This window comes from Gambusia affinis, linkage group LG16, assembly GCF_019740435.1.
Source record: "Gambusia affinis linkage group LG16, SWU_Gaff_1.0, whole genome shotgun sequence".
NCBI lineage: Eukaryota > Metazoa > Chordata > Actinopteri > Cyprinodontiformes > Poeciliidae > Gambusia > Gambusia affinis.
This window is the reverse complement of record NC_057883.1, coordinates 16,293,396-16,308,168: the sequence shown is the minus strand read 5'-3', so window position 1 is coordinate 16,308,168 and position 14,773 is coordinate 16,293,396. Positions and strand designations below refer to the sequence as shown.

The 14,773-nt window shown below is 38.1% G+C and overlaps 1 protein-coding gene across 5 annotated transcripts in view; it reads right to left on the bottom strand.

Annotated features, from left to right (window-relative positions):
* LOC122846328 (pleckstrin homology domain-containing family G member 3) overlaps positions 1–14,773 on the bottom strand; it is a 36,840-nt gene that overhangs the window by 4,917 nt on the left and 17,150 nt on the right. For 3 of the 5 annotated variants that reach the window (XM_044143216.1, XM_044143217.1, XM_044143214.1), the window contains exons 3-17: positions 12,925–13,463; positions 8,085–8,185; positions 6,707–6,776; positions 6,578–6,624; positions 6,349–6,499; positions 6,022–6,153; positions 5,540–5,722; positions 5,368–5,460; positions 4,705–4,791; positions 4,592–4,622; positions 4,258–4,359; positions 4,119–4,151; positions 3,333–3,343; positions 1,585–1,938; positions 255–365 (exon numbers count right to left, since the gene is read on the bottom strand). In XM_044143216.1, the coding sequence (XP_043999151.1) occupies positions 255–365; positions 1,585–1,938; positions 3,333–3,343; positions 4,119–4,151; positions 4,258–4,359; positions 4,592–4,622; positions 4,705–4,791; positions 5,368–5,460; positions 5,540–5,722; positions 6,022–6,153; positions 6,349–6,499; positions 6,578–6,624; positions 6,707–6,776; positions 8,085–8,185; positions 12,925–13,463 (2,045 nt within the window). The remainder of the gene's footprint in view (positions 1–254; positions 366–1,584; positions 1,939–3,332; positions 3,344–4,118; positions 4,152–4,257; positions 4,360–4,591; positions 4,623–4,704; positions 4,792–5,367; positions 5,461–5,539; positions 5,723–6,021; positions 6,154–6,348; positions 6,500–6,577; positions 6,625–6,706; positions 6,777–8,084; positions 8,186–12,924; positions 13,464–14,773) is intronic. The other 2 variants (XM_044143215.1, XM_044143218.1) reach the window with 2 other exon arrangements.

The following is a 14,773-nucleotide window of genomic DNA, read 5'->3' as shown; positions in this document are numbered from 1 at the left end:
GTGCTCATGGCAAAGGGCATCTATTCGGTAATAATTACATTTTCACATCTAATGTATTGAATCAACTAGCATTTCTGCAAAGAAATAACAATGAAAATAGAGAAAGAGTTTGAAAACGGGCTCCAGCAACAATTTGGGGAGGTGGGTGGGGGTTTAATAGAGTGAATATGTATCACATGTGGCCTCAGATATGTGTGTGGAAGTGATGTTAAAAGGATGCCGGCATAAATATGATATTGGGCTTTTATGAGCACCTGAGCACTGAGAGTTTGTTTCACATTGTCTGTGTTTTCCTCCCCTGTGCAGGTTTCAGCCTCTTCCATCAGTGCAGCTTTTAGTTCATCAGTGTCTTCATTCTGATTGTCCTGAAAGGGAACAAAGCACGGCATTATGACAAAAGTCTTTTTAGTCAACGTCAGCAAGTTTGCGAGCTTTATAACGCCATCTAAGATCTCAAGGAGTGAGATCTTAGATTAGTTAGGTTAGGCTTAATCATCTTGGGTTGAACCGATGTATACAAAGAGAAATGCTCCAATAAGTTCAAAATTATTTTCTTGTTACAATTAATTTGTAGTCAAGATGCAATTTTATGATCTGAAAAATATTTCAGTGGCCAATTTGGGTAATGAATCTCCTCTGTGTTTGGCTACTGACTAATTTTTTAATCCAGAAAGATTTTTTAAAATTTGTCAAAAGCCATATTGAGATTTAACTTTACATGATGACTGTTAACTGTTTCAAACACTGAATGTGAATATTTTATTTAATGTAATTATTTATTGTTTGAAAAAGTAAATGGAAAAAGAAGTCTAATTGATGGAAAACACATCTTAAATCCTGAGAAACACAGAAATGTTCAGAAATATCTCGATTGTTAAAGCTTGCTGGATTAAAATGTATAGACCTCCTTTTTTTGTAGATTGCTTTTGATAGAATATGAGACTGATTTCTAAATATTAATAGGACATAAATTATATAAAATCTGAAACAAGAGGAAAGTCTCTCATTCAGATAATGTTTATTCATTCCTATTCAGAATCAAGACAACTAAGAATTAATCCCAACAAAAAAAAAAAATTCAGAGGGAAAATATTCATCAATGTGATTTTCAAAGAGAACGCTCCCCACTATTCTAATTATGTTTAATCAGATGGATACATTAACCTTTGAAGTCAAACAACATTTAGCAGAGCATATTAGGATATTCGTTGTTATGCAAATGCAAACATGGTCTTAACAACATAAGTCATGCACCCATAAATAGTTATTAAACACAGCAACGTCTCAGATGAGATACACATGCAGTACAAATTTGAAAAGGAAATTAAATGCAAACTGGGATGATTTTAACTCTGGAAGAACAAAAGCAAAAACATGCATGACGTTTTTCTGAATACCCCTTATCTACACTGAAGCATTCAGAATGGACAATGTGAGTATTGAGTCAATTGGGATTATAAAGAAAGAAAAAAAGAGGGATGGAGAACGAGAGCCAGTGTGGGAGACAGAGTGGTGCGTTAGTTTTGGTGAGCTGTTTGGGACGGAACGGAAAGCGGGAAACCCGTGGGTGGCAGAAACCCTCACCGTTGTGAAGTGAGTAGAAAGCAAAGCCCTGGCTCTATAGTGCCAGCAGGAGATGGCTGCCAGCACCGAGCTGGCAAAGTCGGCTACCTGGTCGTCTTCCATCAGCACATCGTCCTTGCAACTCTCCCCTTCCTCCTCCTCCTCTATTGCCTTCTCCTGCTCCAGCCCCACCTCTCTTTCTCTGGGTGAAGAGCCACTGTCATCTGCATTTAGCTGCTCCAGAGAGTTGCTCAGATCCTCCACACACGGCCTCTCACCCCGGGGCTCGCCTAGACAGGAGGTCAGTGTGCTGACACTAGCAGCTGGCTGCAGGGAGCTCCTATCCCCCACCAGTGTGCCTTCACTGTCTGCATGCTGTAGCGTGAAGTCATAGACATGTGGTTTGTTATTGCAAGGTTTGTGATAAAGCCATCTTATGACTGCAAGGCTGTAAATAGCAAGACGTGTTGTCTATCAGCAGCGGGCGTGATGCTGTGTGATTTCTGCAGGCTAAGAAAAGAAAGTGGGCTCTGGAAGGCTTGGGGTTTTCCTTTGCAGTTAAGAACATTTTTCAATCACAAAACTATCCCTGCTAAAATTCCATATTTGTGATGTAAAAAAACAATATCAGAAGATTATAAGTATCTTACAGATTTAACACGACAAGCTCAACTGACAACACACAAAACTGAAGAAAATATGATTTTAAAAAGCAGCAATAAACTTGTTGCTTAAATATGCACAGTTTTGTTTCATGCACCCTTTTGATGCAGTTCAAAATTGTTATTGGATAAACATCAATTACAATGAATCTGATTAACCTAAAATGAAATTCTGTTGTCCTGGTGGGATTTTTCCATACATATGCATCCGTTAGAGATGAAAACAGTCTGTGGGTAGGTTGCAGATGGGTTATATCTCATCTGACAAAAGTATTAGGTAAAACAAAAAACAAACCACAGGATCTTCACATTATGGATGATCTCAATAAATTGTTGAAAATAAAATGTTTCACTGCAAGCGAAACATTCTCCTGCAAGATTTCAAAAGATTTTAGTGAGATCTGGATGTTTTCTGTGGTCCAGGTAGAAGACAATTAATATTTGCGTAAAATTTACAGTGTTGTTGTTGGGATCTCCAGCCTTACTGGGGCATTTCAGTTTCACCTTTTCATCTAATTTAGAGAAACAAATTGTTGATCACCGTCTTCACTCTGCATTGGTGTACATCAATTGCTGTGGATGTTTTCATATCTTTCTTCTAACTGCTACAAAGTAAATAAGATGCTTTGTAGCAGACTTGCCTTTAAGAGTGTGAATATATCTAATCTCGCTCTCGGACAGTTAATTTTTTATTTTATTTTTGTCAATTTATCTGTCTTTGCTATAGATAGAACCCTCAGGAAGACTGAATTTAAAGTGCTTCAGCTTGGTGCTACTTCGATGTTGTGCATACTTCTGCAGCAAGATTAGTGCATCCTTTTAATGTTTTTAAATACTTTTTTACCTCTTAACAGATGTTTCAGTTAAATAGATAAATGTGAGATTTAAAGTAGAAAAAGTTTTGAAATGAAACTTTTTCTAGTTTTATTTCAAATTATTTCTCATTTGTTCATACTTTTTTTTAAAACTTGGATTTTAACAGGACATGACACTTTTTGTATCAACTGTAGGAGTTAAGGTTAAGTAACATGAGCAAAGTGCATTGTTACTTATTGCAATAGTTTTTACAGGCTTAATAAAGATCCAGTTTGGATTACCTTAACTTACCTTCAAAACAGCTGCAGAGTGAACAAAGATTGAGGCGAAGGCACCGAGAGAGAAAACAAACAAGAATGTCAATAAGAGGTCAGATATCATGTTCAGTAACATCCTGAATTTCAAATGCATTTAGGGGTAAAGAGACAATCTCTGCTTCCACATCCAGGCAGCTGTTAGTCTGCCTCAGACACAAGGGAGATCCTGATTAGGTAAATACCAATAAGTAGCATCTTGTTCTCCAAGGCTTTAACTGGACATGATGCAATTTGTCAGGAAGTGATGGACCACTCCCTTACTCAGATGAGAAGGTTTGACATGAAAGTGGTTTGTTCATTACATCGTCTGGGGAAATCGAGCGGGAGAGAGAGAGAGAGAGAGAGAGAAACCGGGTAACAGGAATACAGATGTTTTCTGCTCTAATGACCAATCAATGAAACAGGAAGACACAGATCTGACGGGCGGGGCCCAGATTGAGTACCAAACAGAGCATTGGAGTGACAAAAGGCCTCGACCGAAGCAGCATATAATTAACTTCCTTATGGGTGAGGTGGAGTGGGAGTGAGTGTGCGTGTCCATTGAACTGTTGTCCAGGTGTCTTTGAAGGAAAATAAAGCAGAAGTTCAATGGAGACGTGAACAGCAGCTATTATCCGACACAATAACCTTGTTGGCAGAGAGCTGATGTGTATCGGGACTGCAGCCACAAGGCAGTTCAAACTATAGCAGTGTTTGTGAATCTGCCAAAATTCTAGTGAACATTTACAGAAATGAAATAAAAACAGAAAAATGAACCCACCGTTGGTGCTCTTTATGATTTCTTTAACTGGTTCTGAAAGAATAAATAAATTAGCAAATTCAAAAAAAAGTTTCCATATTATCATTGCACAGTTATTTGTCTGTGTGATGTACTAAATAGATAGCGGACATAAATATACCAGATCTTCTCCTCCCATTCCGTACTCTGAGATGGAAGTTGTCACTCTGGAAGCACTCTGCTTTCATCATCCTCTCCGGACTACGCTGACACTTCCCAGAATCTGAGAAACGGAAGGAGACGTCATTACACTCATAGCTGTAATTACAAAAAGCAATTTTCTCCACATGGATGAGCTGGTTATAAGCCAAGACATCTTGGAAATTAATAAGCATTCTATATTCTTCACAGAACATGAACAGCCACTCTCTTCTTATTAGCTGCATCTGTGGTTGATGTGGCAACGGTTAAACGGTCCCTGACTTAAGTAGAGATGCTCCACTAGTAACACTTACAGTTGTAGTTGTCCACAGTGGCGTCTTTTGCCTTCAAAGACAGAAGGGACAAGTTAAAGACTCTTCTGATATTGCTGGGAAACAAAAAGGTTGTGTGGAAGGACGACGTTTACCTTCTGTGGCAAGATGGTGTTGTGATTCTCAAGAATGAGCCTCTTAATGTGATGAGCCCACAGACGTTTCTCTTCCACAGACTTTGCCTGAAGACACAGAGGGGAATCCCACATTAGAAAATAATTACCTTATAATTACCACATTTCATATTCATCCAGTCATGAAAATTGTTATGCAATTTCATACTTTTCAAGACAGCGTATGAACTCAATATTGTGGTGTTATGTTTTACTTTAGGATTGGCCTGTATTTAGGTCCATTCATCTTGCTGATCATGAATGGAGAAAGAAAAGCCACGCAGAAGAAAAGCCACCCCACAGCATGATGCTGCCACTGTGAAGTGGAAAAACTGCTTTTATTTTTTTAATCCCCCTTCTAGGGGCACAGCAGTAGTTATTTTTCATGAACTTTTGTGTTGATTTATTTCAAGTCCCATTAGAAAAAACAAAGCAACAACTACGTTTTGTAGATTTATCCTGACAAAATGTGAAAAGTTTCAGGGGGTATGAATACTTCTTCGAGGCTACAATTCCAGATGAGCAGAATGTATTACTCAAAAAATTTCACAAATCATTAAAAATTATAAATATTGCATACCGACATTATAAAAAACAACATTTCACAGTTTATAAAGAAATTGACTAAATATTTACTGCAGTTACCTGAACTGTATGAGGTTGCTTAGGACGCTTGAAATGGATCACACTGAAGAGGAGGGGATCCTTGGCGCTGTCGAGGAGCATCAGGGTGGAACACTGTGACAACAAATTAGATTCGTTTGTTTTGTACCAATTCTATTCAGGTGTTTCCTCACTTATCACATTAAAATCGTACCGAGATGTGGATCTTGTAGACGTAGTGTTCCCCTCTTTTCTTGGTAATGAGGAGCATCTTTTCGAACAAGAAGAGCGTCCGGGTGTTCTTCGCCCTCAGAACAGGAAAGGTGCCCTCTAGCACCAGCTCTCCGCAGGTGGTCAGGTCGGCACCCTTCCAGTTGATCAGCAGAGATTGTATCTCCTAATGTGATGAAGCAAAACTTTACATAAAGAAAATCTTAGCCAAGAAAGAATTAATATGCAATTTTCATGTCTGCCACACGTAAAACTAAAGCATCACTTGTGCAAAAAAACAAACAAACCCCCCCCCCTCCCCCCCAACTATTTAAAATAAATTAACAAATAAACACACTTAGACCACAACCCACTTCATCCATTATTATTATTATTATTATTATTATTATTATAGTCACAGTTCTGAGTACAGGCGCTCTTAGTGAGTGCCAGCTGGAGCCTCTGAGCTTTACTGGATTTTCTAACCTGCACTCTGACGGCGTGCTCATGTTTCCTCTTCATGTCGTTAATGTACCAGGCCACTCTGGTCATGGTGTCGATAGCCTCTTTAATAATCCCATAGCCCTCTTCGTCTGGGTCATAGTGCTTGGCAATTTCCTTTAAGGGAAGTCAAAGATACTATAGCCTCAGAGAATGTCTTAAACAATTACTGTTGTGATCTTCATTTGGCTCTTTTAGCTTTTTGTTTGAGAAAATGGGTATTTCACACTTGCATAAGATGGTTTGAAAGAAAATTGCTCTAATCCTAACACACAAATTTAAAATAAAAGAATTAGTGAGGAAGCCTTTTACCTGCAAAAGTAAGTGATACTTCAGGATTCTCTGAACTGGCTTCAGAAGGTAAGAACCCAAAGGGAGAGAGCGTTTCAGAGCGGCCTGTCGATCCCTGAAGAACTTTGCTAAAGTTTTATTCCTCATGCATTCAGTCAATGTTGCTACTGAGCTGCAGACACCAAGGAATAGCACTCGTAATCTCATTGGAGAATGAAAAAAAACTTTTTCAAAAACTGAGGATACTTACTTGGGATAATTGTTGCAATATTTGGTGTAGATTTCAAAATATTCACTCTGAAGGAAACACAAATCAGGCATAAATGCATTTCTTTGAGGAATTTAATATAGTTTTTAGTTTTGAGAAGGTTTTCCTCACCTTATTAACAAAGCAGTGAGCAATAGCCACAGGGTCGTTCTCACACATGTCCAAACATTGCAGCAGTTCACTGAAATAAATCAATTAAAAATATAAAGCTTAGAACTCAAGCAGGAACACCAGAACAGTAATATTTTATATCAATATTTTAGCTTTAAATGTAAGACACTGTTCCACAATTACAGTCGTAAAATGAATAAAAACAATAAAAAACTAAGTAAAAACAAAGTTTGGATGAGGAAAAGTATAAGAATAAAACCCCTCTTAAATATTCCCTCTGTTCCTGACTCTGCTCTTCAGGTCCAAAGACATTTGCTGCCACTTCATAATATGAATAAGTCATCATGGTTGGTTATTCCCCATCAAATCTTTCTTGTTTAAGAAACTCAGAGCACTAACATGTCACAATGTGTTGCAACCATTTACCCAGAAATACCCAGCAAAATGTGTATTGGTGAATGCAATTATACAATACAATTAGGAAAATAACCAGCAGGTGGCAGTATATGCTTTTCAGAAAGCAGCAGATGCACTTGTTTGCGCTGGCATCTCCAATAAGAAGTGTGCTGGTGCTGACATTTGTTATGTAAACAGTGTTATTTGTTCATGCAGACAGATACTTTAGGGATTAGTGCAACAAAGACACCATTCTTGGATGAAACACGTTTACATTTTCATAAAAGCCAAGTGTTAAAAAACACTAAAACTGTACTGATGACTCCTGGAGAACAACTTGTACCCTACACAGTATTGAACATAGCACTGCACACACAGAACCCTGACTTCCCTTTGGTTAGCCTCCTACACACAAACTCTGTTGAAATACTAAAGCAAATACAGAGCCTGTATTCACCTGCTGAGTATTTCTTCATAGAAACGGATGAAACTAAATTTAATCTTCCTTGTTTGAAGTCCCTGACAGCCTTAAAAGAAAGATTCATCCCTTCAAGGAAAGAAGAGTGTTAATGTGTTTTGGCAACAGAACTTATTAAGCAACACAGACACAAAATGATGAAACTCAAGGCCAGCTGCAACAAGACTTTCAGTGGTTTCACCTGTTATCACAGTCTTTCCTGAGGTGAAAGTGAATCAGATTGCTTCTCAACAACAAGCTATGAGTTTAAATTAAAACAAACAAACAAACAAACAAACATCCTCTGATGAATAATTTATTTGTAGGAATATAACAACAATGATTGTTCAAAGTCTCCTATTCTCTATCATGAGTCAAAACAATATTTACTTAAGAATAATATATGGCCATTCATATTTTTAATAGTTTTCCCATTTTTCTATATACTTTTCCACATCAAAACAAATTCTTATTTTTATTCTTAATATTATTCATTTGTTAGTATTGGGGAGGATGATTTATTACCTGTTGAACTCATAGATGTCTTCTATATTTCCGAATAAGGCCATCACTTGCTCGTGCCCAATGGGGAGATTACTCAAATCGATAATGTGTGCCAAATAGTCCTGAGGAAAATGGAAAGAATGAGTAATGATTTAAACCCAGTGGTGAAATATTTCACACATGCGTTTCAGATTCCTACCAGCAGAGGCAGCAGGTAGCTACTGACACTGATGTTTTTCTACATGCAGATCAGGTCCAAGGTTGTATGGGGCTCTAAGTAGATTTTAGGTCACAGCAACACCTTGTTTTACAGTACACATGTTGTGCATTTAAGACAGCATATCTAGAGAGTCAATAAGGAATTAACTAAATTGACTGACAATCACACAAGTCAGTTTTCACTGTATATTAACAGACAGAGGTTATGGGATTCAGATATTGAAGGTGGAAGCTGTAAATAAATTGACATCGGTTTATTTTTCTGACTTACCTTCTCACTACTGCAGACATGTCCACTTTACAGTTAACATTTAAATCATGATTACAAAAATATCAAGTAAAATATTCTGTCCACTTTTCCCTTCTTTTGAATAAATTTAGATGTTACAATCTTTTAGATTAGTTTTAAAAAATTAAATATTTATATCAATCAGGTATTTTGAAAGTAATGGCTCTTAATAAAGATTATAAACATGAACGAAACAATTTCAAAAGGTTCTCTGTCAATTCGCCATTTTTCCAGTAAGCACTTCCATTTTGTACTCGGAAACAAACTAAAATTTTCATAAATTATGAAAACCAATAGCATTACAAATAATCAAGTGGCAGGTATAGTGTAATTAGCTTTCTGTGACCTTTGTATTCTACTCTTTGTTCAGGACACTAGACTTTTAAACAAAACAAAGTGACTGTAAACAACTTCCTGGTTCCTGCTGCATGACATTCACTTCACTTCCTTACAGTAAGAATGTGCTTTGATGACAGAAACATGCTGTAAAACATTGATTGTCAAAGAAGCTCTGAAACATAATCCAGACCTGTACAAACTGATAAATTTTACGCACAAAACTTCATTTTATGTTACAAATAATCATTTATAAAATGAGAGAGCCACAATTTGATAGTTTTTAGTTGTTTATATTACTTCATTTACTTTAATCCTTTTGGTAAAAAAAAAAAAATTAAGAATATTTGATGTTTAACTAACACGGGAAGTCGCCATGAAAAACTAGGATTTTTATTTGTAAAAGTTGCTATAAAATGCACTTATTTACTAACTTTATCTACAATGGTATGAAATGATGAAGGCACAAAATGAGCAACATCTGTTCTGAGGTACAGCGTTCTGACAAGGCCTAAATCGGGGTCTCAGTCTGCTTCTGCTTTGGGCCAGCTCTGTCAACATGAAGCTCATCTTATCTAGCTGTTCCAGCTTATTTTGGAGATAAAGACCATAATTTCACTGAGATTAAATAAAATATAGTAGTGTTTAGGTTTCCCTAAAGAGACATTATTTGAGCTTAAAATATTAATTTCTATTGATCTAAACCATTATATTGTAATTGGAAAGTGAAGCTCTGATCCAGTCTCAAGTCTTTTTCTACCTTTAAAAGATTTTCCACCATGATTTTTTTGTACTTTGCTCCTTTTTAAATCCCCTCAACTCTGACCAGCTTCTCTGCTCATGCTGGCGTAAACCATCCTCACAGCATGGTGCTGCCACCACCATGTTTTACCAAGTGATGTAATCATAGTAATGTGTTATGTTAGTTGTTGTTTTTTTTGCCACAAAGTGTTTTGCAAGTATGTTGAATTTTGTTCTTATATGGTCAGCTCACCTTACTCTACAAGTTTGTTTAGTCCCTAATGTTACCTAACAAACCTCTGAGACTCCTGAAGATTTATTCAGTGCACTAGAGAAGAGAAATTAAGCAACAAGAACACAGAATTTCAGCACAGTCTACTTTCCTTAAATGAATCCCATCTCCCTCCGGACCTCCGGAGTTTATTAAAAGTAGATAAAAATGCCCTGGACATAGCATGCCAACATCTGTGAGTGCCCCCACCTCATCGTATTTGGTAAATGGCACACTCACGTGGCATGCAAACATCACCAAAAAAGGTAAAGAAGTGGGCTAAAAAGGAGCCTAAACAAATATGCAACAGCTAAATAAAGAATGCACAAGTAAACACTTTGAACACACAAGCAGCCTCCTGGATAGAGAGCTGCAAAACACATCGACAGCTTACAGGTAATTAATTACTGAATGAGCTGTGGCAAAAGGTCTCTAATATATATATATGAAAAAGGTAAATCCACCACAAATGTGACCTTTGACATACCATGAGATTTAACGTTTTGTATCGTCTGGTGCTACAAGCTGTTCTTTATTATAGGACAGGGAGTGCTGTAACACTGATATGGGTAATATAAATCATTTTTTAAGAGTTTAAGTGAAAAAAAAGAGCAGTCAAGTATTTCCACACACACCAGCAACCAAAATGATTGCACTGGGTGTGTTCTGGCCAGTTGTTGGGGACGTATTCCAGCATGTGGAATCAGCTGGGGTCAACCAGCTGCCTTTCAAATCTGGATCCCACGGATGCAGCTGAGACTGAGCCTGATAAGGTGGATCTCACAGACATATCAGTATGTTAAACAGCTGCTCATGACTTCAGTGTCAGTATTAAGTTGAAGCTTTGATTTGGCTTCCTATAAGAAAAAATAAAGACACACACACAAAACCAAACTGAGAGGAAGCATTTTTCACATGTTTCTGTCAGATCTAAGGCTCGGTGTGAAATTAGCTGCATGGAATCAAAATGATTGAAGCCAGGCTGTAATCATAAAAGGACAGAGGCTTCATTTGTGCCCAGTCGTGTTCCCACACTAGCCTATGGAAATCCCAACTGCACTCGTTTCATCTGTGTTATTTCTTCAGCTGGTGGATAGATGGGGGTGTTTGTGTTGGCCGGGGCAGCCGGAGAGTTCAGGCGAGGCAGGAGCTTGCAGCGGGGGCCTGTATGACCAAGACCAGGCCAAGCTGCTGCTGCTGCTGTCAGCTAAAATAGTTACAAATCCTAGAAGTGTCTGTCAGGAGCAAGCCATTACTCAAACTTGATCTAGGGCAGCGCATGCTCTCAGAGCAAATGTTAGACGCCAGCACTGTCTGAGACAAGGTGAGGAGGGGTGCTGGCTCTTTTACTGCCATTCAGTCTCAGAAATGCCTCACATGTTAAAGCCATTACCGTCTTCAGACTTTGTAATGATCCTGAAAAGAAAAAGTAAAGACCGATGGAAAAGGAATTTTCTTTTCTGGAAACAATTGCCAGTGACTACAAAAGTAGAAAATGTGATAATTGAGTTGTAAGATCATCACTGCCCCATTTTTTTTTTTACTCTTCTCATTTTTCAAAGGAGATTTTTACAATCTCCAAGCACATAAACCCAGTCGCTGGTAATGTCTGCACTAGAAACCCCCAATTTCAGTCGAAATATGAGCGCTCGATCTATAAACTTAGGCTGCACAGGCTGTAAATTTTCACTGCACTGTAAATACACAGTGTTTATGCAACAAAGCCAGGCCAGATCATGAACTGCTCGTCAGCTTTCATCTTGATAAACAAGAAAACCTGTAAGCAAAGAGAAACCAACAACCAGATGTCTGGCATGCATTTTTGTCCACTGGCTGATCCATTTAGAAAGAAGGAAAATCATACTGGGGCTTTGAATGAAGAAGCAAAATCCAACAGAGTGTTCCAAAACACTTTTAATTCACAAACAGCTGCCTGGAACACAGGAGGCATTATTCCCCTTCCAAGAGACTGAGTCAAAGCTCTCTGCACCGGTGTCTGACTTTTCAAATTCAATATATTACTTCTAATGAGCACTGCAGACATTATGTCACAGCCAAGTGCCAATGTGGGTCAAATACACAAAATACATATTATTGGCAACAATATAAAATGATGGCTCAACATGAATACAATCTCCCGTTAAAGTTCTCACATCACTTTATTGGAATTATATTTAACAGACTATAATTATCAAAGCAAATTCATTCATAGTTTTCAACATAAAGAGACTTCATCCCTCTATAAAATCTAGTGCAGCCTTCATTGGTCACTTTGTTACAGTAAATTAGACATCACCTTCACCTCAGTATAAAACAAGTTATTCTATGAAGGCCTCAGAGGTTTGTTGGAGGACATTAATGACCAAACAGCATCATGAAGGCTAAAAAACACACCAGGCATATCTAGAATAAAGCAGAGCTTAACAATCTATATCTCAAACTTTTAGAATATTATGAAGCACTGTACAATTTATCATCTGAAAACAATAAGTGTTACACACCTAATGAGAAATAGCCAATAAGTTAAAGTGACAGGAAGAAGAAGGAGCAAGGAAATAAACATGACATGTAGAACATGTATCCAGAGCTCAGGTGGGAAAATCTGCTGAAAGGACAACTGATGGTCATGCACAAATCTGGCCTTTATGAGAAAGGAAGGAAGAAAAGCCACTGCAAAAATAAAGTCTGAAGTCCTGTAGGGAACACGACAAATGGAAAAGCTGTGGTCGGATAAAACCAAAATTTAACTGAGGTTACATCTTAAACTCTATCTGTGGAAGGAAACTAACACGGGAAGTCGCCATGAACACACCATTCCCGCTGGTGGTAGTAACAATACGCTGTGGGATGCTTATTTTTAAGCAACTAAGTTGGTTAGAATTGATGGCAAGATCGGTGGACCTTAAAAAAAAAGGTCAATCCTGGAAGAAAATGTGCTAGAACCTACAAAAGCAAGACCTCGCATAAAATAGTATAACACATATTAAGTTTGAGTATAAACTTACCTCCACTATGCTGCTGAGGTCTGTGACGTACATGCGTTCAGTCTCAATAATCTCCATGACAACGCGGTCCACATAGGTAAGCTTTGGGTTGGGCGCCATAGTGTCTGTGACAACAGGCGAAGCGGTCATATGAAGGAATTTACCCCTCGCCAGTCTGCTGGCAGAGGCGTTGTTGTTCCGCTGGTTGTTGATCACACAGGCCTCCAGATGCCGCCGCCAGCCGCCACCAGAACTTTTGAGGTGAGGACTCTGACTTCCGGCCTGCCCGTTGGTGCCTTGTGTCGGGCTCAGTTCCAGGTCTATGTATTCCTCGCTTGATAAGGGAGTTGTGACAGAGGACGGAAGTGCTGCCGTACTTCCAAAAAGGCTTTGACTATCAGCGGACGAACTAGAGGACAAGGTGGACACCAGGCTCACGGGACGTTTGCCCTCTCCATCCAGTGGCTCCACGCATATCTGGCTGTAGTAGTCTGGGCCAAAATCTATGTTATCCTTGACATGGTCGCTGGTGGAGAGGGACGATGACAACTGAGAAGATTCTGGGAACAACGCAAAATGTAGGTGTCAATATTTGAGAAAGGTAAAAAAAAAAACAAAAAAAAAAACACTGGAAGTAGAGAAATATGCAAGATTTGAATACATTTACAGCATTTTCCGTAATGCTGTTCCTAGTTAAGAGATCTAAAACCAGATCTATGATATCAGCGTTTTCTTTAGGCAGCTACATTATTTTACTCCTTTAACATTTTGTACTCCAATAGTTTTTGGTCGTTTGTTAAATGACATTTTTAGGTGTGACAGAAGGAGGTTAACCTGCGTACTGGAGTGCAAAATACCAAAGGACTAAAACATATGCCTTGAGAATGTTTAGTCAAATTGGTGAAGGAGCAAATCGACTCTTAGCTAACTTCAGGCTGATTAGGTTATTGTGTTTTATCTATCTGAATTTTCATCCAACATCTGTTGTACTCTTACCCTGGATGTGGAAATGTTGGCAGTCATTTGAAAATCTGAGTTAAGATACACATCTACATTTTCTAAGTTACTAATAGAGGTGTCAATGTTTACGTTTACAGATGCAAACTGTCCTACTACTTTTGTCTTTGTTTTAAATATACAGTGACTGCTTCCACTGTGGGCAGTAGTGAGCGCTAATATCAGGAAGGTTAAAGAATTATTTAATAACATTTGTTTAAAAATCAGAGTATTGATTGATATTGGCCCACAAATATCTGATCACTGCATCTTTAATGCTAATGTTCTGGAGCCTCAATAAAATGTTGCATTGCTCAAGCTGCATTCAGATACCCACGATAATAAAAAAATATCAAATAAATGCCAGTTGTTTACATTGAAAACACTGATATTTCAGACTCTGTAAAATATAACCAAGACCTCTGCGTTTCTACTCCCAGGCTGAAACAAAGAGCTATGTTTTACAGTAAAAGAGCTGCCACACATCATTACTGACATGACCTAATTGCAACACTGTACAGTCGATGGAAAACTCAGTCATTTCCTCTTGTTCTCCAGACTACTGAAGGTTGAAGCTTGGATAAACAGAGCACGGGAAGTTGATGGGAGTTTTTTTTTTTTTTTTAAAAAGGGGGTAAGGAGACAGAGTGTTGTTTATATGTTTTTATAGAACTATGTCTGAATTTAAGAGAAATTTAATCCATATTGTGTTTCACGGCCTTCCTGTCCAGATGGGGACTTTTCCTTAGAAGCATTTCCTAAATATGTGAAATAATACCAGTGTGAGAATGGAGCATTGAGCAGCCACTGAGCAGAGAGCTGCACTTTCTTAAAGGCCAAAAAGGCCAATACCATTCTACCAAGCTAAAGCTTT